The sequence below is a fragment of the Rhamphochromis sp. 'chilingali' genome (genome assembly GCF_963969265.1).
Source record: "Rhamphochromis sp. 'chilingali' genome assembly, chromosome: 8".
Classification (NCBI taxonomy): Eukaryota; Metazoa; Chordata; class Actinopteri; order Cichliformes; family Cichlidae; genus Rhamphochromis; species Rhamphochromis sp. 'chilingali'.
Genome location: NC_137935.1, coordinates 34,115,146 through 34,142,103, shown reverse-complemented (window position 1 = coordinate 34,142,103; position 26,958 = coordinate 34,115,146). Strand labels below are relative to the sequence as shown.

At 41.5% G+C, this 26,958-nt stretch overlaps 1 protein-coding gene across 2 annotated transcripts in view; it reads left to right on the top strand.

Moving 5' to 3' along the window:
- The window catches only part of LOC308401469 (chloride channel protein 2-like), a 187,552-nt gene that overhangs the window by 62,129 nt on the left and 98,465 nt on the right, over positions 1-26,958 (top strand). For both annotated transcript variants that reach the window (XM_080889686.1, XM_080889685.1), the window contains exon 2: positions 2,126-2,276. In XM_080889686.1, coding sequence (XP_080745812.1) covers positions 2,126-2,276 — 151 coding nt within the window. The remainder of the gene's footprint in view (positions 1-2,125; positions 2,277-26,958) is intronic.

The window sequence follows — 26,958 nt, the reverse complement described above, 5'->3', positions numbered from 1 at the left end:
AGAGTGGGAGCGGGATTCATGGAACGATGAGGAGGGAGTAGAGTTGGAGAGCCTGTTACAACTTCACAGAAAAGTCATGTTATGTGATTCCACTTCATTGTGTTTTATTAGACACATCCCCAGTTCAACTTTGGGAGGATACACAAACCTCAGGTCTGTGCCAAATCAAACGGCTGGTGTGGCGACCCATTTGGAAATAAAGGAGCAGCCAAAAAGTACCTAAAGAATTACCAAGTTTGAGTCTGACTGTGAATTTTGTCCAAAATACTTGAGCATTAAGTCTACAGTGGACACCCGATGTCAGTATAAAAAGACATGATGCCAATTGTTGTTTGAGCAGTGTTGATACTCAACTTTGTGGACCCGATAACGCAAAAATGAAGCGATGAGATATTGTCAGTGCGTCTGCTAAAAATCTTGATAAGTTCAAATCTCGGTGACTTTGACCTCAACGAGAAGAAAGTCACCTAGGACTTTCAAATTGATACAATAGGTGCATCTACTAGGAGGCTGAGGGGCAGCACTGGCGGCTGTCAGTATTTTTGCAATTTACTATAGGCAGCAATATTCTCAAACAACTAAACCACCACCAACAATAACCTCCGTTACACTTCTAACACTGTTATTTCCACCACTACGTTGTAGATTTTACCCACCAGTGAAAACAAAGCAGAAGATTTTAATGAGAGTACATTGCTGATCCCCAAAGGGACAGCTTGAACTGTAGAGTATCTAGCACTGTGTTCTTATTCTTGCTTCTATTGAACATGACCAAATATAGTCCGATACACTTTTTGGGACCTTTCACAACCAAGTGAGTGCTGATGAAAGTATATACTGAAACACTTCAGGAATGAGGCTTCATTATACCCCATTTCCTTATTTGTCCTGTTCACTTTGGACTAACACTGTGATGTGTGCAACATTTTGCAAAAGTCTGAATGTGTTTGCATGTAAAGAATTGGGTTTATAAGTATCCAAATTTTGAACATCACACAGCAACTTTGATGCGGCCTTGATGGCCTTGCATGACCTGCTTCAGGAAGTTTTAAAAGCCTTGCTCTGTTGAGAGTGGAGGGGGCGGGGGCCAAGAGGAAATCATCAGTGCCCCAGTTCCTGTCCAGTACCCAAGATTACTATGGGAGGGCGAGCTGCCATCTAGGTGGTGCATAAAACTTGACATTTCCTGCCTCTTGTATTGCTGACTTGACTTTTGTGTGTGTGTGTGTGTGTGTGTGTGTGTGTGTGTGTGTGTGTGTGTGTGTGTGTGTGTGTGTGTGTGTGTGTGTGTGTGTGTGTGTGTGTGTGTGTGTGTGTGTGTGATGCAGCTTTTGGAGGGAGTCAGTTTGAGATGGAAGGTTCCTGTACTGAGGTCACAGATTACAGCCAGTAAGGAGTCACTGAGTCTATTGCTGAGCATAAATTTATTACGTAAACCTGTGAAAAAGCGAGGACGCGAACCAAGCTAATAGAAATACAGTAAGATCTCAAACACACAGGAGGAACCCATCGAGTAAACAAACACTGAGTCATAAGGAGTATTATATAATACTACAGTGTAACGTTTCTTGAAAGTCAATCTTTTCTTAATGAAATCAATCTTTTATGCTTAACTGTGGTTAAATTTACCCAGACCTAACCCTAACTTGATCTTACGCATCAACAGCAGTATTTGAATGGCGCCATTTTAAAAGAGTTATCCTTTGGTGGAAGAATGTGGCCTGGGATGCTGAGTGGAGCAGCCGCTATCAAAACTCAAGTTAATGCATCACAAGCATAGGGCAGAATTTCAGCAGAGTGTATCTCATGTTGTATTTACACAGAAAGTGTTGCACTGCAGTTTTCATGCCATGTTTTCACTGCACACATAATAGTAACCAGGAGCTCCAAGTAACCAGAGCATCACATCTGTTTTTCATTTTCTATTTATTTTGCACTTCGAGCTCTGAGCAGTTGTAAGAGGCAGGTGACCTACGCTTAAGACTGCGCCTGAACGCCTCCTGTGTTGATACAGACTTTTGGTGATCCTCATTGAACTGTATTTTTGATTTGTTACTGACGTCTAGGGGCATGTTTAATATGTATGTTCCTTGAAACCTAAAAATATGACTGTGTCCATTTCCAGATGTATGGGCGTTACACCCAGGAGCTCGGGGTGTACGCCAAAGAGGAGGCCGCTCGGCTGAGGGAGAGCGGGCAGAGGCGATCAGTCAGCGATCGAAGCCGGACATTGGACCTGCTGGAGTACGACAAGGGCCGCTGTGCCAAGTGTCGGAGTAAGTTTCAGACCACACAGCCTCATACCGGTTTCTGGAATAAGGGCCACTGATGAGATTATTTCTGACCATTTGCTTAGCGTGATTTAATGACACTCAAATGAACAAAATTGGTGTGAAAAAAGTGCAAAGTTGGAGATTTCCCGTTTGGCTTTAACTAAAATCTTTTTAGTGCCAGCACCAAAAATTTCCTCTTTTGTTTGAACATTTGTGACATATAATCTAAAATCCTGCCACTGCGGTGATCAGTGTACAGTGGGCCATTGCTCATTGCTATACAGTTTACTTTTTGGCCTTTTTCGTTATATCTTGTCGTGTGTGATATAGCTATAGGACTTCTCTGTGACATTTTCTGGTGGTCGATAATGTCTGCCTTGGATGTGAGTGTCCCACAGTACTGACAAGACAAGATCGCTGAACATCGGGTTTTACTGTGGTTTGGCCATGTGCCCACTGACTGACAGCTCCAGTATGGCACAGTTCGATTACTATAAAGTGTGTTTACCCTGGTCATAGGGGCTTTTAGGAGGGAGGTTAGGGACCTTACTAAATTACTGGAATTCTGGACATTTCCGGGGCTTGGACGAAAGTTGATGGTTTTTCTAAATTGTTATTGGGAAGAAAAAAAATTAAGTCAGTCTTTGCAATGATTTAGCTCAGGACAGTCATAGAAAAGAAGTGCTATAGTGTGTGAGCCCCATTAATAGACATATAAACAGTACACACTCATATTTACATAGAGGAGCCTGAGACTTCCCCAGCTTGAGGAAAATTGTTTGGTCACTATTACCTTTGTGTTGAAAATGTAGTGCCAAAGGCACTTTGATAACTCTAAAATGGCTCCTCTGCCTTATGTTTAGCTTGAAGCATTTAGCTTACCGGAGAGCTAAAGGAAGAAAAGAGTCAAAAGTGCAAGAAAATGCTCACAAAGGCAATCCTTGGAGCTTTTTACTGCATGGCTGAATTCATGTGAACATTCCCCAGCCTTTCTCTCCCTGCTGTTGGTGGGGATAAAAAATAATTATGAGTGTGTGTGCATGTTATTCAGGCAGATAAGATTAGATAAGATTGTGTATAGAATCCTTTGCAGGATGAAAGAGGTTGTTAACACAACATTACAAAGGGAAAGTCTTTGACATTTATGTTGGATTTTGAAGGCACATGCACAGACTGTCTGTCTCAGATGGTAACTGAGACTGAGGTACCAGTTTAATTCTTGGTCAAGCTTTATTTGTCAAGAGGTCTAAATCCAGACTGACACTGGTACAGACTGATTCAGACCCAAATCAGGATAAATCTCCATCAGAGGGATTAATTGCCTACAGTTGGAGTTTACATGGAGTGTTACTTTTACAGTATTGGGCTTGAATGTTTTTTTTCAAACGGTTATTTTTTTTCCTGTGGAATAATTATTTATAAAATACACCTTTTTATAAGAGTTCAAAAAGAGTGCAGTTCACAAGTTTTGGTTTTCTGAAATAAAAGAAGTTCAAAAGCCATCAAAAATTTTCTGGCACTGGTCTGATTTAATATGTGAGTTAAATGGTCTATTTGTAACAATGGTCAGAGTTCAGATTTTCAAATGATATTTGGCCTGTTTTAACCAGATTTCTCCAATGAGCTTTTAATGTACTTTATTATTGCAATCACTCTGTTCACTGTGCCAAAGTCACTGGTAGCAAAACAGCCCCAGGAAATGATGCTAACCCCATCATGCTCTGCAGTACAGTTTTAGGTACTCATTCAAACTCTGATAATTATGGCAAGATACCTTCATTTTTATCTCATGTGAACATAAAAGTCTTTATGATTGTCCATATGATCACCCACAAACTTTAGTCAAGACTGAAGGTGTCGATTTGGGGCCTCTTTCTTCACCCATCTCAGGGGTGGGTGAAAACCTGGCTGACGGTAGAGGGTGCAGGGGAGACATTTCTGTTTTGCTTTTTGTTTTTTTTCAGATATGCATTGATCACACTGGTCTATTTCACTATGTTTTTCAGTCCAATGAGTGCGGTAAAAGCCCAGGGGAGAGATCCCAGCTTTAGTCAGTCATGATCACGAAGAGAAAATTAAGAAACTTGACTCTTACAATTGCATGCTGTGCGGTCTCTGAGCCACAGAGAAAGGGGAGTTTGGAGAATTCAATGAAATCCCATTATTGTTAAAACAATGACCATAATGAGTGCACATAAACTCTTGACAGGAACCATACATAAAAAGATCCTAATGACTGGCTGAGCTGTTGGAGCTTGCCTGGTTGTTAGTGCAGTAATATTAATTTATAAATAGCTCATTCCTTTCTACTACTGCAGAAATGCTGAATGAAGACGTTTCTCTTTTTTAGCGTTATTTTAAGGACACACACTGTTCTGACTTAAATCAGCAGACAAAGGCACCTGTGGGTTGTGTGCTTATTGTCAGTGCGAGCAACGACATCATGTCCTGTATGGTGTGGGCGTAACGTTGCAGTAAAGCTGATTAAAAAGTTGCGAGTTAACAATCCAAACTGATAAAACAAGCAAAAAAAAAAAAAAACAACAACCCAAAAACCAAAACTTCTCTTCCAAACCTTAGGGACATGTTGAGACTTTCTACTTCTCGACCTACACTAGCTTTATATTTTCCAGGTTTTTTAGCTTCCCCAAAAATTAATATCTTGCAAGCTCCCCTCAGCACATTGTTTGTTTTTCACAGTAGTGCCAAAGTTTTAGGAAAATTTGTGTCAGCAAATTAGTGTGCTGACATCACCATCTGAGGTCTAAGTCATCAAAGGTGAAAACCTTGATTCTAACTCTAGGCTATCACAGAATGTAATTTTTGCTCTTACTGTTATCCTAAGTCTTGGCAATCAGGGAACAAATAAACTCATTGTTTAAAATGACACATCCGAAAAAGAAAAATCAGTTTTGCCTTTCTCCAGCAGATAGGGTTAAGTTAGGGTTATCTCCTATAATGATGTCTGCTTCAGAGGTCTGAAAGCAGAAACAGTAAATGTTGTACGCGTTTCTGAAAATGCATGCATTTCTGTTCCTGGTCAGCATTGGCCACACAATACAAGCAGCATGTTTGCTATTCCAGGTTTTTGTTGCAGGTGCTGCAAAAATGAATGTATTTGACTAACTTGCACTGTGCTCACATGCAAGCCTCCCTCTTAAAAATCCTGTAACCTTCAGAAGGGTTGGGGTTAGGCCAGCCACCAATCGTGGTGTGCAAATGTAAATGTTTTGCAGCGGCTTGGATCAGTGGACAGTAACTTAGGCTTCATCAGACTGCTCAAGGGTTGTTGACCATGCTGCTGCCTATTCAGTGTTAATGGACTGCCCTCTGCTGTTCATAAGTGATCGGTGCAATCATATAGACATGTTTGTCCTAAAATCAGCAGATTTTTTTTCTGTGTGTGTGTGTGTGTGTCCTCTGCTCTCATCTGAGTGATGAGTTTTGCCGTTGTTTTGCTGACAGCTGATGACTCAGCTACCAGTCCATCTCTTTTGCCTCCTCTCATCATCTCTACACTGATCAGGACACCAAAATGCCAGCGATTCAATGGATTAGTCCCTCAGCAGGTAGCTTCAAGCATGAGAGAGGGGATGTGGATAGCCCTGCGGCCACACACACTTTTCTCTCTGCAGGAGGGAAAAGGCAAATATAAACACACACAGAGTGAGGCAAAGGCATAAGCCACAAATCGACCGGCTTAGAACATGTTAATATAAACCTGAAACACACACACTTTTTTATTTATTCATTGCTGTGGGTTATGACTTGTGCATGGATATGGACACACAGATATACACAATCCTGTTGCGGAGTTCTGCACAATCTCTTTATTATTGCTCACACTGTTTTCTAATTCACACTTTTCTCTCTCTCTCACTCACTCACACACACACACACACACACACACACACACACACACACACACACACACACACACACACACACACACACAGAGAGAGAGAGCAGAGAAACAAACTCCTCCCTTTTCATTTACTGCTGTTTAACGATGCTGAATGGCACAGCCAGGAGCAGTCTGTAGCCTGTCCTCTGCATTCTGCGGCCCCACAGGGGCTGTCATCGTTTCAGCTCCGTGTCGACACTGTGGTTTTTTTTTTTTTTTTTTTCTTTAATGATGTATAGAAGTCCCAGCAACTCGGTGCAGCCTGAACAACAAGTAGAGTGGGTTTCAATATGGTCAGCATTAGAGTACAAGTGAGCTGTAAGATGCTGATGGTCTGTTAATGTGTGTTTAATGTCAGCTTTATTGCTGGTCAATTTTTAGGGAATGGTATAAAAAGGATGGGCTCATTAGATGAGAGTAAAATCCTAATAAGAATGTAGTGATGCATACATGGCCTTATATTTAAATTTAAACTCAGAACCCAAGAATGTGCTCTTGAAATTAGCATAAATCATGGGAGATACTTAACCTGGTGTTTATTTTTAGGCTTTTGTTGTGTGGCTTTTGTTTCTCAGCCGGGCGGGATTTTTTTTTTTCTTTTTCGTTCTGAACAATTGTGGGTGGGTGTGTGCGTGGGTGTGTTGTTTTTTTTTTTTTTTTTTTTTTTTTTTGGGGGGGGGGTCTGACACAATAAACTAACACATAGGGACAGACATAGCTGGACTGGCCAGCGAGCCGCTGGCGATTTTTTGTTTTTATGGGCCGATCGATTTTGGGTATAAATAATGAAAGGTGTTGGATTGGCCAATTGGTCATGATCGACTCTGGGCTGGACCAATTACAGCCGAGGAGGTCGGATGCACCCTCCCCCTTGTTTAGCAATCTTATAGACGAACTGAAGAAAATGGAGAACAAAAAAGGGAAGGAGGTGCAGAAAAAATTATGGCCAAAAAGAAACAAGCCCTTCAGGCAGACGCTGCCAAATGTGTAAAAATAACTGAATTGTTTGGCGGTAGCTATGGCATAGCTTCCACAGATTTAGCAACATCAGCAAGTGGTGGAGGCCAGCAGGTGGATAAGGGAAAGGGGAGGCAAGAGGAGGAGAGACATGGAGAATCATATCACAAGTCACAAGAGGGGAGAACACAAAAAAACAGTATATTCATATTTAGGACATTTTTTTTTTTCCATCTTTAGTAATTTACATATGATTAAAATTAAACAAACTATAAAATGATGGCAGACTCTCAACAGACCACAGGTTTTATCTGTAACATAGGTCTTAAAGGATTGACAGTGATTTTATATACTCAAATTACCTCAATTTAAGGACCATAAAGTGGAAAACGGTTACCACAAGAGTGAGCATACGGTCTTTTCACCGACTGTTAGCTGTTCAACCACCCAGTGGAGTCCTTGGGGAAGGTCTTATTCTTGTGCCACATAACCAGCAGGGTGCAGCATTGAGCTTCAGAGCGCTACACTGGTGCTAAAGGTGGGAATGTGTTTGCCGGAGAAAACAGGGACTCCGGAGAGGAAGAGTAATCTCGGCGGTCCCTCTTGTCCTCTACAGTAGTGTTTTGTGTGTGTGTGTGTGTGTGTGTGTGTGTAATCTGTGGATGTCAGGGATAATCTTCTTATCCTCAGCCTGCCTGTTCACACTGCATTGATTGGTCACACACGTCTGTGCTGTATTCTGTTTTTTCATTTCATCCAATTATTATTACTATTATTTCTCTCTATAAAAAGAGGAAAAATCAGTTTTAAAGTTTGGCTGAAGTTCCTGTATGTAGCCCCCAGAATAATTTAATTCTGTATGATAATCACAGGTGAGATAATCGAATTTCTCCCTGCGTGTTATTTTGCTCTAAAGGTTGATGGCATAAAGATACTGCTTCTGATGTGAAATTGACCGTTTTAAATCGAATCCCCCACACCAGACAGGGTTGAAGGGTAAGGATTACACAAGCTCTGTGTGTGTGTGTGTGTGTGTGTGTGTGTGAATTCTGTTAAAAGAGCTCAGCCATGAGAACGGACATAAAATATTCAGCTGACAAGAGAAAGTTGCCCTGCCGAGCACAGACACACAGAGTGGAGCGGTAGACAGTAACTCACAGCGATGCACCAATTCAAATCCCAGTCAAGCTTTATTCATCCACAGATGTGGCTCAGAGAACTGATGGGACTTGCCAAAGCAAATCAGCATCAGCACCATTAGCTCCCCCCACCCCCCCACCCCTTGTTCTCTGTTTTTGTTGCTCTCGTCTCAGTTAATTGATTTTTTTTTTCTTGCTTTAATTCTCAGGGAAAAAAGATATAAAGCTGTTTTCTTGTGGTAATACAGGGGCTGAGACAAACAGGCTGGTAATAAAAGTGTCTATTTTTGTTCCCTCCATTGCATTGTCTCCATCTTTTTGTTTCTGTTGCTGTGGTGAGAGGGAGGGTGGTCACCTGAAGCTTTTGGAAGCATGTGCTGGTCTTGCTGCTGATGTCACAGACTCTCTCATCTCAGAAGAGAAAGGGACACACACACACACACACACACACACACACACACACACACACACACACACACACACACACACACACACGTGTGCCACATGTAAGCAGCTGTGCCCAGGAGGTGATCAAATCTACACAGCTGTCCTTTTTCTTATTCTGTCTGTTTCTGTCCCTGAGTCCTCCTCAGTCTAATTGGCTCCAAGAGAGAGAGAGAGAGAGAGACACACACACACACACACACACACACACACACACACACACACACACACACACACACACGCGCTTTGCTTCAACAGGTGTGATGTCAGCAGGAGCTCAGCGTGGCGCCGCATGTTGCCATGGTGACCGTCAGGCGCCTAGCGACCAACAGTTGCTCGCGTGCTCATGTCTTCTTCCCTTTCATCTTCCCTGCTCTTCAGCTCCTTCCTCGCAGCCCTCCTCTCTTGCTCCTGTGCTGTTTTCATTCATCTTCCTTCTTTTTCTTCTCTTCCTCTGTCTGTGTTCCTCCACTTGATGGTGGTGTAAAAAGATGGATTTGAACAGCAGAGCAGAAAAGCGTCTGATATCCTGATGGCCTGTCCAAATGGTGGAATGGACACATTTGTCATGGGACACACATACCCAGACTCGCACAGACAGACAATGGTACGCGCACTGATTAACCAGTGATACTTCCCATGTCGGCATTCAGGGACCCGTGTGAGGTGCAGGGTCTGTTGGTCTTACTAGCAGCTATGTGTCCTGTGTATAACCTGTGTTTAAATGCACCTGCATGTAAAAACTGTGTCTGCACAGAATTACAAGAAGAAGCTGTGAGGAAGCTTAAACATAGTAACCACATGCATAAAATATGATTAGGCAGAAAGGCAATGGTCATGTCAGCTAGTGTATGTAAGATGGCAGGATGTATTTTTAATGGATCAATTCTATGTTTATGAGACTGTATGAATCTTTTGGAACATGTAATTGCACAGTGATCAACATGTATTCATGAGTAAAATATTCTTTCTTTTCTATGAAATAAACTCTATGGACTAAATGACGTGACAGAGCTTTGGTCCATGTGGCTCACAATGACTTGTAACCCTGAGCTACAGCTATCCCACTACAGTCTCCAGCATCTTTCATATTATCATCGTGCACCCATTTCCCTCACTTCAGAGTCTCCATCATCGAGGCAACGTAGCAGAGACTCTGTGATTGTGGTGTAAGACACCCTTCATGGACCACATTTAACGAACCAGCAGCTTGTGCAGTGAATGGGCTCTGTTCCTCCATTCAAATCTACTCCGTACACACGCACGCACACACGCTTCTTAAACGTACGTTGTACATGAGCCACATGTGTGTACTGCTCATGCGGCCATGTGTTGGGTATCACACTCTGACGCACTGTGGGGGTGCTCAGATGTCATCACTTTTCAGCTACCTGCCAGATCCAGGAAGCAACACAACTGACACTCACACAGAGATCGTGTGTGTGCGTGTGTGTGTGTGTGTGTGTGTGTGTGTGTGTGTGTGTGAGTGAGAGAGAGTGAGTGAGTGAGTGAGAACTTTCACTTTAATATATCAAGTAACCAAGGAGACTTGGACCACTAATCAATATTTGATACAGTGCCACTTGAGGGGTGTGTGTGTGTGTGTGTGTGTGTGTGTGTGTGTGTGTGTGTGTGTGTGTGTGTGTGTGTGTGTGTGTGTGTGTGTGTGTGTGTGTGTGTGTGTGTGTGTGTGTGTGTGTGTGTGTGTGTACTTGGGCCACTCTTATCCATTGCTTTTACTATAGAGGTTGTGGCCCGGGTCCAATGTGAGTGTCAGCACAGAGAATCGTCTCCAGCCAGCTGTTGGCTTACATTTATTTTGTCATCTCAGGGAGAGGAGGCTGGTGGTAGTCATAACACTGCTCGTTGGAGCAATAAGATGGTGATGTTCATACACCTGCCCAAAAGTCAACCGGGGATAAATACAAAAGCTACCAGAGGATGCTCAATACCTTGAGGGAGGGTATGAGTTGTGTCCCGTGTGGGGTGTATTTATATTGAGTGATTACCTGTTTATTAAGATAATTCATGTGTACAGTATTCATTTAGTTCTTAAAGTCTCAAACCTTGGCTAAAAGGTTTGAGACTTTTTCTTCTCCTTATTATAGCCACTATGAAACTGTTACAGGAACCAACTCATCTTTACAGAACAATAAATATACTTATAAAAGTTGATGTACATTCTAGCATCATTATTCACCTGACAAATCGGCAAAAGTCATAGTATGGCATCATGTCAGGCTGAACAACTCTAACTTTTAGAGTTCAAATGCCGGTTTCAGAAACCAGTGGGTAACATCAGTGTTGCTACATACGTTACTTAGATTCTGTTTCTGAGGAGGTTCGATCCAGACTAGGTGTTACATTCCAAATAAAGTGGTTTTTGAGTGAAACACAATAAGAAGAGTGCAGTTATGGGACTGTCCCTTACCTCAGGGGTATGTCGTGAATTTGGCAGTTGGTACCAGTATGGTAAAATAGAAATGGTAAATGAACTTGCTCTTATACAGCGCTTTTCTACTCTTCCTGAGAGTTCAGAGTGCTTTATACAGCATACCTCATTCACCAGCTCTTCTTTGCTTTCGCAACTTGGGGTTGAGTATCTTGCACAAGGATACTGAACCCCAAGGAAGCTGTACGGCCTGAGCTAGAGCCGCTCATTAACACTGGATTCAATCAATCAAAAGTGTGTGAAAGTATATCAAGATGAATTCTTTTATCAGAAAATAACTTCAAAGCATGTGATAATGAACAGATGGATATACTTAGGTTAGCCTAAGTAGAATGATGGCAGATTCAATACAGAAATTTTAGCACTTCTTTGCACAGCTAAAACTTTTGTTTCCTTTGCACTTGTTGCTGCTGTTGTCTCTCTGCTCCTACGACGTCTGTGAACCCTTGGGGACCTTTTGACCCAGGGAAATGCACATACCAGCGAAAGTATGGGATCAAGCATGGCTTGACAGTTGACAGCAACACTGATGGGTCACGTATCGCTCTATGCTGTAAGAGGCCTGGTCTGTGGGTACATTATTCATTATCCTTGTGGCCAGTGTTGTCAGTGACTGCTCCCCTGCACATCTATCTCCTGTTGACAATTGGCTAAGGAGAAACAGTGAAACTACCACTGAGGGACTCATTGGGTTGCCAGAGTCATCAAGTTTCCACATCTGCCAGGAGCTGTTTTAAAGAATAATGTAGTTCCCCAGTTCAGGTTCCTCTCTGCCCACTTGAAATATTTTGAAAAATGCAACACATTGAGGGTGAAGGATGGGTTGACAGATACTAGGGGAGGGGGAGTTGAGAGTTGGGCCAGGAGAAAGCAAGTGTAGTGTGAATCATTCACCAATATAATAAACTGGTAACAGCGCTGATTAATACCTCAGAAATTGGTTCTCACTGACAAAGGTTGATTTTTCAACATTACAGTCTAAACTGCAGTCCTCCCACTTTTAAAAGCAGCCATTCGGTAGATGCAATAAAATACCAGATTTATTTCTTAATTAAGTGCAGTAGGATGGGAATTTGTCTGCAGAGATACAGTTTGTGAGTACAGAAGTATAAATCAATAAGCCCTGTGCGTGTTGCCGACAGCTTTTACTGCAGCTGTAACCAAGCAGGCCAAAGTTTTATTAATGCCATCATTAATCTTATGAGTTTGAATTGTGATATCAACATGTGGTTTTAAGAGTCGGCCCCTCTCACAGTAAAATCAATGCTTATTAAACTCCAAATGCCACAGAGAAGTCGGCGTCCTACTTTCTCTGTTACTTTGCAGGGTTTTTTTTTTAATTTAATTTTTGTTTTCATGTTGCTTGATCTTTTCTCTTGTTTCATTTCTCCCCCCTCTTCCTTTATCTGTCCTTCTTTACCTCTTAGTTATATCTAATCCACTCCCCCTTCATTTCTCTCCTTTCATCTAATTATCTTGTGGACCCACAGTCTCTCTCTCTTTTTCTTTCCATCTCTTCTTTCCACTCACCCTTCCATTTATTTGACCTCTTCTCAATCTTGTCTCTCCACTCAGCTTTCTTCACTACCGTCTCGGTAGGCAATCCATCACCTCCCCCTCTCCTCTGCTGGGTATAATCTGAGGTATGAGTGTGTGTTTGTGCGGGTGTCTCCCTCCTTCCCCATCCATCTGAGCCTCCATGTTCTGAGTTATTACTATCTAATCATCAGTGAGCCCAGAGCTAATCCACCATCCACACACATCCATGTTTTTTCCCATACTTTGCAGGTTTGTATCAAGACTCGGAGGAGAGCAGTGAACTTTTCCTCTTCTAGTGTAATTGTCCTTTTTGTAGGACAGGCTACCTGCAGGAGATGCACACGGCTTTTCATGCTGCAGCACCAATGGATTTTTGCTGTTGCTGGTTGTTCCTCTGCAGATCTATCATCAGTGTCTTTGTCTGCCCTTTGCTTTAAAAGCAGAGAGTCATATGTTTATGATGCTCTCCTGACGTCATAGACGGGATGCTGTCTGCTGACATTTAACGTACAGATCAGCACAGGCTCATGGAAGGCCTCAACATGACGTTTCAGTTTTGATTAGATTTCATCCTGGCCATACTATTTGATTATGATCATATAAAAAATTGTTTCAGTAGACATAATGACATAAGAATGGATAATTAACCAAAACTTTGCTCAGTCCCTTGCCCTTTTTTTTTTTTTTAACTGTTACTTCAGCTGTTGTCATGCTCGTTTAGCCTATAGTTTCTCTCTTCTGCTGTCGCTGTGTGTGTGAGGGGAAGTGAGGAGGAGCTGAACGTGGACTGAAGTGGTAGAATAGAGAAGATGGTGTTATCTTGAGCTGATTGCAAGTTGCTAGCCTACTGTAAGGGCAACACAAACTTTCCAAGTAGTGTTGATTGGTCCAGAACCAGAAACGGGCAAATGCCGACTGAACCCAAGCGTCTGTACGTCTGACAACAGTGAAATAACTGTGGGAACATGTTTCACATAGGGAACGCTTGGAGGATGGGTGCTGTATGTGTCAGCTTGAGGCAGTGCAAACTCACACATATGTATCCATATGAAAAAGATCCACATAATTTAAGTCAAGTCATCTTTATTTATATAGCACATTTAAAAGACATCAAGTGTCAGCCAAAGTGCTGAACAGAGGGATAATATAATAAAAAGAATTAAAATAGATAAGATGAAAACATTACAGAAACATTGTAAGACATCCATATGTTTGTAAAAAATATCTGTACATGCAAATATGCACATACATATACAAAAATGTACACATTCACACACAAGCACACATATGTGAATATAAAATACATATATATGTGTATACCCATGCAAACATCAGTCAATGAGATAAAAGACCAGAATAGCTAAAACAGAATAAAAGAGGTGTCAGGGAGATCCGAAAGCGTTAGAAAATAGGTTGGTCTTCAGATTCGATTTGAAGACTTCCAAGGATGAAGAGGATTTTATGAAAGGGGGAAGACTGCACAACTCTGTTGCACAACTCTGTTGCTTGTGTTGCTTGTGAAGCTCGCACACAAGAATTTCACTCACATGTGCTGTACCAATGTACCTGCACATGTGATGTGACAATAAAAGTGATTTGATTTGATTTGACTGTTCCAGAGTCTCGGGGCAGCAATGGAGAAAGCCCTGTAACCTCTAGATTTGAACTGGAAGCGTGAAACTAATAACAGCATCTGACTGGAGGAGCGCATAGTTCGAGTGGGTAGGTGGAGGCTAAGAAGATCTGAAATGTAACCTGGAGCCAAACTATGGAGAGCTTTAAAAACAAATAATGAAACCTTAAAATCAGTTCTATATTTAACTGGCAGCCAATGCGAGTATCTGAGTAATAAACTCTCTCTTTCTGGTACCCGTCAGGAGCCTTGCGGCTGCATTTTGATCAAGTTGTAGGTGGGACAGGCTTGAGTGACAGATGCCTAAGTAGAGAGAGTTACAGTAGTCAAGATGTGATGATATGGAAGCATGAGTAACACTTTCCAGGTCTTTAGATGACAGGATATTTTTGAGTTTAGAAATGCTCCCGAGTTGGAAACTCATGAACAACTGAATTAATTTGCTTGTCCAGCTTGAGGGTAGAATCAAAGATGAAACCAAGATTTTTTTTACCTGGGGATGTACATTAGCTGATAATGGGCCCAAGTTGTTTCTTATAAGACTAATTTAAGCTCAAGTATTTCCAATGTAGAACTGACCTTAAATAAAAAGTTACTCTGATTAAAAGTATAATAACTCAAAAGTAAAAACAGGCAGGCTCTGAAAAGTATAAGAGAAAACAAAAACAATTTCTATGAGCTCTTTTTCTTTTTTTCTTTTTTTTTTTTTTTGTCAAGCTAACTTATGTCACTGATATTGTAATAAACCGATATTAATACAATCAAGCTTTATTTCAACTTATGTTCTAATTCTTATAACTCTATCCAGATTTTAACATTTATTTTTGTGAAGCACCAGCCGAGAAAAATGAAAAGAATTTAAAAAAAAAAGAGAGAGAGAAGGAAAGACATCTAACTCAGATTACCGGAAAATAATATTTAGTAAGTCTTCTTAAATGTCTTAAATCTAAAGTAATGAGCCTGTTAAAGTGTAAGGAGTAGAAAATAGAGATCTTGTGCTAAAAGTATAACAGGCAAAAAAAATTCTGGCAAACAAAACATAAACAGATTTTCCCAAACAGTTATGTGTAGTTATTTACTTACTCATTCACGCTCTGCCCGCCTCTGCTCAGATCATCTGGGTGGTTGCTAGCTGAGAAGTTGCAGAGCCCCCTCTGGTGGACAGACAATGCACTCATGACATGGTTGAATGGTGTTTCTCCTGTCTCTCCTTTACTTTTTTAAAACTTGTGTTCATGGCCATCAGCCATAAATCAGCCAACTACCTGGGCTTGAGTCCCATTTACTGTGAGACAACTTACTTGTGGTGTTGTTGTATACGTTTCCTTCAAAGACATGTCTGGAGTTACTTCTGTGACCACATTATTCAAATTCAGCTGTCACTCTGTTTTTATCCTATCAGTTGGTTCAAGATCAATTCTAATATGACAGAAACTTTGTGGGTTTTTGTGTTTGTTTCCTCCCCACCAGGTTTACTGATCATTTGGGGTCATGTGCAAAGTGTTAATAACACCCTTTAACCTGTTCATAAGTCCATCTCCTTTACACTGCGCTGGCAAGAAGAGATCTAAAGCTTGATGGGTCAGCCCTGCCCGTGGTTTGTTAGCTTGGACCACGGTTCTTGAACGTCGATTAACAAACAGTTAATTTATGAAGTAAACATGACCAAGTGGCCTTTTATCCTTCACTATTATAATATTTGTATACAGTGGGGCAAAAAAGTATTTAGTCAGCCACCGATTGTGCAAGTTCCCCCACTTAAAATGATGACAGAGGTCAGTAATTTGCACCAGAGGTACACTTCAACTGTGAGAGACAGAATGTGAAAAAAAATCCATGAATCCACATGGTAGGATTTGTAAAGAATTTATTCGTAAATCAGGGTGGAAAATAAGTATTTGGTCACCTCAAACAAGGAAAATCTCTGGCTCTCACAGACCTGTAACGTCTTCTGTAAGAAGCTTTTCTGTCCCCCACTCGTTACCTGTATGAATGGCACCTGCTTGAACTCATCATCTGTATAAAAGACACCTGTCCACAGCCTCAAACAGTCAGACCCCAAACGCCGCCATGGCCGAGACCAAAGAGCTTTCGAAGGACACCAGGAAAAGTATTGTAGACCTGCACCAGACTGGGAAGAGTGAATCTACAATAGGCAAGCAGCTTGGTGTGAAAAAATCAACTGTGGGAGCAATCATCAGAAAATGGAAGACATACAAGACCACTGATAATCTCCCTCGATCTGGGGCTCCACGCAAGATCTCATCCCGTGGGGTCAGAATGATCATGAGAACAGTGAGCAAAGATCCCAGAACCACACGGGGGGACCTGGTGAATGACCTGCAGAGAGCTGGGACCAAAGTAACAAAGGTCACCATCAGTAACACACTACAATGGCAGGGAATCAAATCCCGCAGTGCCAGACGTGTTCCGCTGCTGAAGCCAGTGCATGTCCAGGCCCGTCTGAAGTTTGCCAGAGAGCACATGGATGATACAGCAGAGGATTGGGAGAATGTCATGTGGTCAGATGAAACCAAAGTAGGACTTTTTGGTGTAAACTCAACTCGTCGTGTTTGGAGGAAGAAGAATACTGAGTTGCATCCCAAGAACACCATACCTACTGTGAAGCATGGGGGTGGAAACATCATGCTATGGGGCTGTTTTTCTGCCAAGGGGACAGGACGACTGATCCGTGTTGAGGACAGAATGAATGGGGCCATGTATCGTGAGATTTTGAGCCAAAACCTCCTTCCATCAGTGAGAACTTTGAAGATGAAACGAGGCTGGGTCTTCCAACATGACAATGATCCAAAACACAGCGCCCGGGCAACAAAGGAGTGGCTCCGTAAGAAGCATTTGAAAGTCCTGGAGTGGCCTAGCCAGTCTCCAGACCTCAACCCCATAGAAAATCTGTGGCGGGAGTTGAAAGTCCGTGTTGCTCGGCGACAGCCCCAAAACATCACTGCTCTCGAGAAGATCTGCATGGAGGAATGGGCCAAAATACCAGCTACTGTGTGTGCAAACCTGGTAAAGACCTATAGTAAACGTTTGACCTCTGTTATTGCCAACAAAGGTTATGTTACAAAGTATTGAGTTGTATTTTTGTTATTGACCAAATACTTATTTTCCACCCTGATTTACGAATAAATTCTTTACAAATCCTACCATGTGGATTCATGGATTTTTTTTTTCACATTCTGTCTCTCACAGTTGAAGTGTACCTCTGGTGCAAATTACTGACCTCTGTCATCATTTTAGGTGGGGGAATTTGCACAATCGGTGGCTGACTAAATACTTTTTTGCCCCACTGTATGTTCTCTCACACCGGATCATTCATTATCAACTCTTCTTATTAAACTGCCGTCCTTTTCTTTCTCCCTCTCCTCCTCATCCTCCTGCTCCTCCCCTTCATCTCATCGCCACTCTTCCAACACGTATCCATCTGTCTCTGGGTTTGCGTTCTTCCATCACTCCTACGTCCTCCGCTGCTTGTTCATTTGTCGTGCTGCTGAGTTTGCACAGGGCCCACATCAATCACAAACTAATAATGTTATGTAGAAAAATGGATAAAAGAGAGATGGCTTTCTTTCTTTTACACTGAGGGAATAAAAGCTTGCGGGGGAAGAGAGTGTATACACACAAACACACACACAGTGACACACTGCTTGTATTTAACTATGCTATGTGGTCTGTTTGTCCTCTAGGGTCTGGGTACCCGTATGTTCTGGAGGCCCCAGCTCAGGACTTTATATCTGGTAAACAAGCGAACAAAAGAATATATATCATCCCGCAATCGCCCCTTGAACTACCAACTAGCCCACAGTCCTCACACTCTGCTACAGCAAATAAAGCTGCATTAGCGCTCAGACATTAATCTTTGATAAGTGCTCATTAAGTGTACCGAATGCTTGAACATTCTCCCTCGCTTTGCTGTGTATTAATATGTCCATCATTCTAATAAATATCACACGTAGGTATCTGCAGATTCCAGCTGTGTGTGTGTGTGTGTGTGTGTGTGTGTGTGTGTGTGTGTGTGTGTGTGTGTGTGTGTGTGTGTGTGTGTGTGTCTGTCTCTCTTAGGGCAACAAAACAAAAGGAAAAATGGTAACCGGATTCATATATGCACATTCACCTTGTGGCTTTGTATTAATCAACAGCCAACATGAAAAATATCTATGTGTGTATATTATTCCCATTCCACTGTGTGCTCCTCTGCTAAAAAAGACTAACTCCCTCAGCCTGGCCTTATTACAGCTAGCCCCAAGCCCTAATGGAAAGTAATAACGAGCTCCAAACATCTGTGTGTGTCTCCGTGTGTGTGATACAGGGGATAAATGGTTCTGATTAAGGCCTGCTGCAGATGGGCATGATGATCAATGTCTCCCTTCTTTCTGTTGCTTAAGAACACAAAAATGTACCATGGACGGACAGACACACACACACACACACACACACACACACACACACACACACACACACACACACACACACACACACACACACACACACACAGTTTTATTTTTATAAACTGTGTCTGCCTTTTTGCATTGTGTTGCCAGCAACTGTTAATACTTCAAACTTTTTCCATAAGATTGATGGTGTGTTTGCTTTTTCTCTGCTCCCATATGTATGCCTTGCATACATGTAGAGTACACACGTGTGTCTGCTATGTGGATGTTGTTGCTATAAGCTTAAACGACAGCAAAGGTACTGCATGCACAATACAAGTGGTCTAAAATTGTCGAGGGCAGGCTGTGAAAGTGTAAATCAGCACACTCGTTTGTCTGCAGAGGACTGCGGAACGGAAGTGCTGACTCTGCAGCGGCAGAGCACGGGTGGTGTGTGTGTGTGTGTGTGTGTGGGTGGGTGGGTGGAGGGGTTTGGGGTGGGGTGGAGAGAAGAGGAGGGCCAAACTTTATTGAGAGACTGAGAAATGAGGGAACTGCAGAGCAGCAATTGAAGAATAATTTGAAGAAGAAGGAGTTGGGGGAGAGGAAGGAAAATATATAAGACTGAGGGGTGGGAAGAAGCGAAATGGACAAAAGTGAGAGAGGGGCAGGTGACAGCAGAGGGCCGCAGAGTGGACAGCTGAAATTGATGAGCAGGGAGGGGGGGAAGGAGATGAGAGGAAGAGAGAAGCTTTCCAGGGAGTCAGCAGCAGGCCCCTTGGCTTTTGGTGCAGCAGGCTTTCATCCAGGAAATGAAATGACTTACCTCTCCCCAGTGCCATTCGAACTCAGCACACACACAAACACACACACGTGCAAAGCGAGAAACATATTTCCCCGACGCATTTAAGCCAAATGCACACAAACTTGTACCGATTGGCTGTTATTGTGATCATCATTGCCACCATCTGCCTATTTTGGCTCTGTGTGTGTGTCCACAGTGTGTGTCCCTGTTGGAGAAATCATGCCGCCACTTTCTCAGTCACCTTGTCACAGCCAACTTTTATTCATCATTGTCATCATCACCAGTATTGGACTGGTGCTTTGCTGAGAGCCATTAAACAGAAGCATCCAGTAACCAGTTCAAACAGGGATTTTTCTCTCTGAGCCACATATAAATACCATGTAATCTCATGTGGTAGCTCATGGGAGTTTATTTTTAATCAATTACATAGGGGAGCATATTGCAAACGAGCAACTAATCAAAAAATCATTAAAAGTGACCTATAATGTTCATGTCCACCTCTGTATTTTAATTCTTGGACTTTATTAGAGGAGGGCAGGATTCATACTTCATAAATTTGCCTCATTTATCTTTTACTGAGCTTTGGTGGAGCCCCTCAGCTCAACGAGCAATTTTAGCTCGCTTTCTGCTCCCTTAATCCAGTTTACCTCTGATTGGCTGTTTGTCATAAACAGAAGGTATGAGCACAGGTGAGCCTGAGATACTCATTTTTTTAGGACTGCCCCCTCTTGCTATCATCATCCAGATTTAAAGGCTGTGGCTTTGGCTCCCAGAGATTTACTTGTTGACAGACAGGCCTCTGTAGTGGAAAATTTGGCCATGTTTTAATATCATTATCCACCATTGTTACATGATACATATGACAGAAAATAAGGAAAAACATGATGGGGCCATTTTTCCATCGTGATTGTAACAAGCAAGTCTATAAGAATAAATAAGCCAAACATCAGCAATGCCCCAGCATAAGAGTTGCGCATAAAATAAACAATAACACAAGACAAGCAAGTATGAATAAATTACAAATATTAACTATTAAACCTAGCAGTATAATTTCAGCTTTGCAGGTGTGTGTGTGTGTGTGTGTGTGTGTGTGTGTGTGTGTGTGTGTGTGCGCATCACTGGACAAAACAGCTTTGTGATTAATGGGTTTTTATATCTACATTTGTGAATACAGTGGCAAACATCTCTACACGTGTTACTGTTGCTTTTAAAAAAATAAAGTCGTCATCGTGGCTGCTGCACTCAGCCAATCTCAACTTTTCACCTCTTTTCTCATTATTGATTCCTTCTACACTAATAGATCCAGGAGTGGAGGTTGCCATGACAGTAAAGTTTGGGGTCATTCTTTCAGAGGCCAGCAGGTCAGAGCTGGCTTTGTAGGTTCCAAAGCCTCTGAGGAGACATAGGACTGAAGTGACTTCCTGGAAAGAGACGGAGAGGGGAAAGATAAAAGTCAGTCGCCTTAATGCATTCATTAAGGATGACGTTAGGACTGCAGTATTGATCTGTGTGTGTGTGTGTGTGTGTGTGTGTGTGTGTGTGTGTGTGTGTGTGTGTTCGCCTGGCAATGAAAAGGGCTATTGATCAACAAGTTTAAAGTTGTATGTAAAAGTTTTGAGCTCCAGAGGTAAAAATGGAGATACAGTAGTGACAGGTCTAGTCTAAGCAATTAACCAGAGACATGTAGTCACGGGTTGTAAGAGTTAGCTGTCACGGACATGCAGATGCCACAGGAACAACTTGAGAAGGTGCTGACAAAAGAATTATTTCCTATCCAGCTCTCTGCAGTGTCTTTAAGACTCAGTGCCATTGTAGAACTAGCTCCAACTTGGTCATATTCCCAGACTTGTTAAGCTCAGAGTGTGACTGATTTCTTAACAGGTCCTTTCTCTTCTGTTGGTTAACCACAAAGACGGTGTACATGCAGATGAGGTGGTCATTACCCGTAGCTGTGTAAACCCACATAAACTGGCTTTAGTATCTGCAAGAGATGAAGAGCTTTCCACCCAAAGATATTTCCTCTTTGGGGTTTAGTAAATGGTATAGTGGTGTCGAGCACTCAGCTGCCTGTTAGCATTGCATACTCAATCTCTCTGAGTACCTAAGGTGTAGACTTTGATTCATAATTGGATGTAAGATTTTACCCCATGGTATCACCACCACGACTGTGTGTGTGTGTGTGTGTGTGTGTGTGTGTGTGTGTGTGTGTGTGTGGTTTTTTTGTTTGTTTTTTGTTTTTTTTTGTGTGTGTGTTGTTTTTTTTTTTTTTGTTTTTTTAATATATCATATGAGAGTAAATGAAAGAAAAGAAACTGTTATTGGCCTACTCAGGGTGAGCTGCACACAAAGATCAATAGCAATAGAGTTGCATCAAGGTGGGTGACTTTTAATGTTATTTGAAACGGGTGACTACCACTGTGGGGTTGTTATTCAGAGTGGCACTGGCTCATTCAAACAGTTCTTAGAATATGTGTGAAGATTGCATCAATCTTTAGTCTTTTAAGTCGCTGGAAATTTAAGGACATTATTTTTTTTATCAATTTGGTAATTTTGCTATTTTTTTACTGCCCAAAGGTCCAGTCTTGAGTTCAGCAGAGAGTACTTATTGAGCTCCCTAACATCCTATCCAACTTGAGCTCCCTGGTGCCAGTCCTAGCTGTCACACTGCAAGAGGCGGGGTCACCCTGGACAGGTCACCAGTCCACTGCAGGGCACACACTCTGTTCCACACCTGTGGTCAATTTAGAATCACCGCCTAACCCGGGTTATTCCGCTGGATTGTGGATAAAACTAAACCCATCAAAATATATAGCCAACAGGACTCTTTGGTATCTGTAACTGATGGCGTACTTTAATAGAAACACGCATGGGATGAGCCTCCATTAATTAGCTTCACTCTGTAAACACTCTGTGTACTGTAGCTAGAGCTGTAACTGAAGACCTAAATTTGGTCTTAACAGTGTGTGTGTGTGTGTGTGTGTGTGTGTGTGTGTGTGTGTGTGTGTGTGTGAGAAGTGAGTTACCTAAAACTCGATCGATGTTTCAGAAGCTCTAGTCCAAAGCATGGACCTTGTTTGCTACTGGAGAACAGCTTTAAAACATTTATAAAGACATCTACAGGAATTCCTCTTCTTTATCCTGCCCTGCTTTTAAATGCAAAGAAATCCCCCCAGCTGGTTGTGTGAATTTTAGTGCTACTTCCTGAAGAAATGTTAAACATACATCACAAACTCTCTGGAAGTGATTAAAGGAAGTTACCGGGCGGTTTTGCATGTTAACTTTGCTGATTTTTAGCTGCTCTGTTTTTGTTTGTGTGTGTGCGTGCGTGCGTGCGTGCGTGTGCGTGCGCACAGATGCTTGTGTATGCCGATACGCCATTACACCTCATTAAGCAGACATTGTACTGCAGCCATAAGACGGGTGCCACAACAGTCGTTACTCCAAGAGTGATTGAGTGCGAGACGAGGTGCTTTGCCTTCTCGCCGGGGACTGACGCCGAGGCTGTTACAGAACATTTACATAAACATCACCTCCTTCTTACATCTCATTAGCATAGAGAACACATCAACATGTAGCAAGGAGCGGAGGAGGAATGGATAGATAGTTTAAAGGACAGATAAATGGGGAGGAAGGGAGGGAAGAGCAACAAGGAGAGTGTTCTGAGTGACTGGAGATGGGCATATTTAGTAACAGAGGAAACATTTACAGATGCATTGTTAGTTTTTATTTCTCTAACATTGTTTTTTTTTTTTTTTTTGTGTGTGTGTGTGTCTTCAGGGGCTAATTTGTCCTGTTAGCTCTTTTCTTCATGCTTGTAACTCCTTTCTCCCTTGTGCTTCCTCTTTATTTTCTACAGCTGCACAATCAGCTCCTTTCCAAAATTAGCTAATTTCATCGGAATCACAAAGCCCAGTTGAATTACTTGGGGCTAGGTAAAGCTGTTGGGAACTTTGAGGAAATTAAAAGCCTAAAAGTGTCTCCCATCATCTACCCATGCTGTAAACTACTCAACCACAAATGCATAGTTTGCAGAGAAGAGAAAAACATGGTGATTGCTTGACATTTTCTTGTGCTTTTAAAATAGATTTGACCTGTCAAGGCATTCTGCAAGACCTCTAAAGGTGCCTAGAGGTGCCAAGAATATATGAGACCTGGGGGACATTAGAATCTCTGGGGACTTGTTAAACATTGGGCTCCTACAAATAGGTACTCACCCATACTATCGTGGCTCAAGAGTTTGGAGTTTGCCTTGCAATCGGAAGGTTGCCGGTTCGAGCCCCGGCTTGGACAGTCTCGGTCGTTGTGTCCTTGGGCAAGACACTTCACCCGTTGCCTACTGATGGTGGTCAGAGGGCCCGGTGGCGCCAGTGTCCGGCAGCCTCGCCTCTGTCAGTGCGCCCCAGGGTGGCTGTGGCTACAATGTAGCTTGCCATCACCAGTGTGTGAATGTGTGTGTGAATGGGTGGATGACTGGATATGTAAAGCGCTTTGGGGTCCTTAGGGACTAGTAAAGCGCTATATAAATACAGGCCATTTACCATTTACCATACTGACTTGGTCATAAGTATTCAGCACCTATGAAGAAACGCGTTGCTTTACTCCTCTTCGTGGCCCCCAATATATCAACCATAAATAGAGGTGGCAGACTTTGTACTTCACAAATCAGTACAAATCAAGTGTATTTGAAGTCTTGTTTTTAAAGCGTTGAGCTGAGGTTTCCAGCCATTGTCCTTATAACCAAAAGGTGAGTTTGATGCTGGAAAGTCATACGAGAATGATTTGACAATCTCAACCACAGCCTAAAGCTTACCTTATTTTGTAGTCTATTCTAGTTCAAGTGGAATTGTACATTTAAATTTAACATGAGTTGGGCAAGTCAGTCAGACTTGAAAATGGTCATTGAGACTATAAAGTAACTGTAAAGTTTTTAATAAGTTGAAGAGTAATGTAGTTGGTTTCTTTGGGGGTTTTTTTAATTTTATTTTGGGTGTACAATTGGATGTCATTTTTGCAGATAGATATACTGGTCATTAGAAAGAATACAGGTTTAATGTACTTTCACATTGGTCATCTGCCGAGCACGTTAATAGGTAACCGTAGCTTGTGAGCACAGCATGATGTCTGAATTATTTTATTTTGCACTTTTGTGTTACGCAGCAAGGTGTATAGAAATCTAAGTTGACATGAGACCAAAAGTTGCGAGGAGCGATTGTGTGAACAGTACAATGCCACCAGCCTCCTTTGACTTTTCTTTTTTAAGATCTAGTCTATATATAGTTATAATTTTTTTTTTTTTAAGTAATTGAAGTGGCTCACTGTTTAAGCAAATGACCATCTAGCTAAGTCAAGTATATGTGTCTTCATTTATATTTCTGATAAGGGCAAGCAGTGTTTATAAAAATATACACCAGTTAAATTAAAAGCAGAGCAGTCACTAACCTTTCAAACCAATCTCAAACAGCGTTCTCTCATAAATCTTCTCTTATTTCCAGATTGCTTGCATCTTTGTTTCCAGAGTTGGGTATTGTCTCTGGAAGCAGGATAAACTCCACTTGTCCGTGATCACACTGGAATTAGTAGCACAAGTCCATTTCTGTATGTTTGATGTCTGTTTGTCTTTCTATAAAAGTCACTGCACACCATTTTTCACTGTTGTCTACATATCAACTTAGTGTGAACAACAGGTACCCAGAGTCAATCCAAATCTATGCTTTTAATGCCCTCATCTATTCCAGAATAGAGCGTGCCTAAGTCTCTGAAGATCTCACTGTAAAAATGTGGGAGAAAAAATTCCTCTGGCTCTGTCATCTGTTCCATATTTTAAACCATTCTGCCTGCAGAAGAGATGATTTTACGTTACAGATGTTACATCTTCACTCTGCGTTTTATCTTGAACTTGCACATAGCTTATGTAAGAGCCTGCTGGTAGGCTGATGTAATGGGTAGACAGGAGAGGGGTGGCACGGTTTGCATATCTCTAGACTGCAACTTAGACATCTTGGAATGAAAAACTCAAAATATTTTTTTTCTTTGTTTTTTTGCCTTATCCCTTTAATCTACACTGTACAGTGTACAATACTAATGTTGTAGATTTTTTGTTTTGGTAAACTCTACAGTAGAGCAGTCATGGAATGAAAATGACTCTCTTCTACATTTGGATGTCATTAATAGAATGGTTGTTTCCATCCTCTTCTTCAATTTACTTTTGTGTTTGATCTTTATGTAGATTTTATAGCAGGTGTGTTTAGTCCACTTTTTAGAATAAGACACACACACACACCTTCCAGTCCCCTCTGCCGCTAAAGAAGTTAATTTCTACCACTGAGCGTACTCCTCCTTCTCTCTTTAAAAGTTTCCGTTTAAAAAGCTGAATGGTCAGATTTTTCTATCTATATTAATTTTAATCTAATTATGCCAGTGGTCTTAAACACAGCCAGGCATTTCTAATTGAATATCTCCTTACGCATGAAGCTACATAATGAATGTGGGGGCACATACACACACAAAACGAGAACAGGCCTCATTGCCATGACTGTGCAGAATTGAGGCATTAATAGTAGGCTCTTTTACCCTTTCCACCCATATATAGCTGTCACCCTGCATAACAAATGAGCGCCTGATTTGAATAATTGGGTTTTATCTGGTAGCAGTCACAGGGATTCTGCACTTGCAGTGATTTTCATCTTGGATGCATGTACTCATTCTTCCTGCTTCCTGCCCTCATTTTCCACATAATAACACCAGAGATGGAGCAATGTGTTGTTTTTCCTAATATAACATATTTCATATTGCTTTGTTGGTATCATCTGAGAGAGTGGTTTGATTAATTTATCCTTATTACACGTTTCATGCAAGTGTGTGGGCGTTTCTTATGGAAGAAAACACTCATACAGTAGAGTTTTGTAACATTTTCAGGCAGAACAGCAACGGCTCTGGCTGTACAGTCACTGCATAGACTGTTTCATATCTGTGCCCATCCTCATATCAATACATTCAAGTAAATGACTATATATACTATATTTCATTTATTATTTAAAAAGTAAAAAAAAATTAAGAAAATGGAAAAATTGAGATCTTTAAAAGATGTCAAATAACTTCAACGGTATTTCCCAGGTCAGTTGAATTTTCAGTCTGCAAAATATTTGTTTAAATTATTGAAAAGAGTACCCAATCCGTTTCTTCAATTAACTCTTGTAGTTAGTCCTAAATTACAGGTACCTTTTTCATTTCCATTAAATTTAGAGAAGGCTTCAACAAAAAATATTTTTTGGAAACAAACATAGAAAAAATAATGGAAAATTTCTGAAAGTATATTTTATGGTGCTAAATTGTTTAGAAAAAACATGGCAGAGATATACTGATACTGCTACTAATCATTTGTAATTATGAGTGACAATTTGCACAAGTGATTCATGTCTTATAGC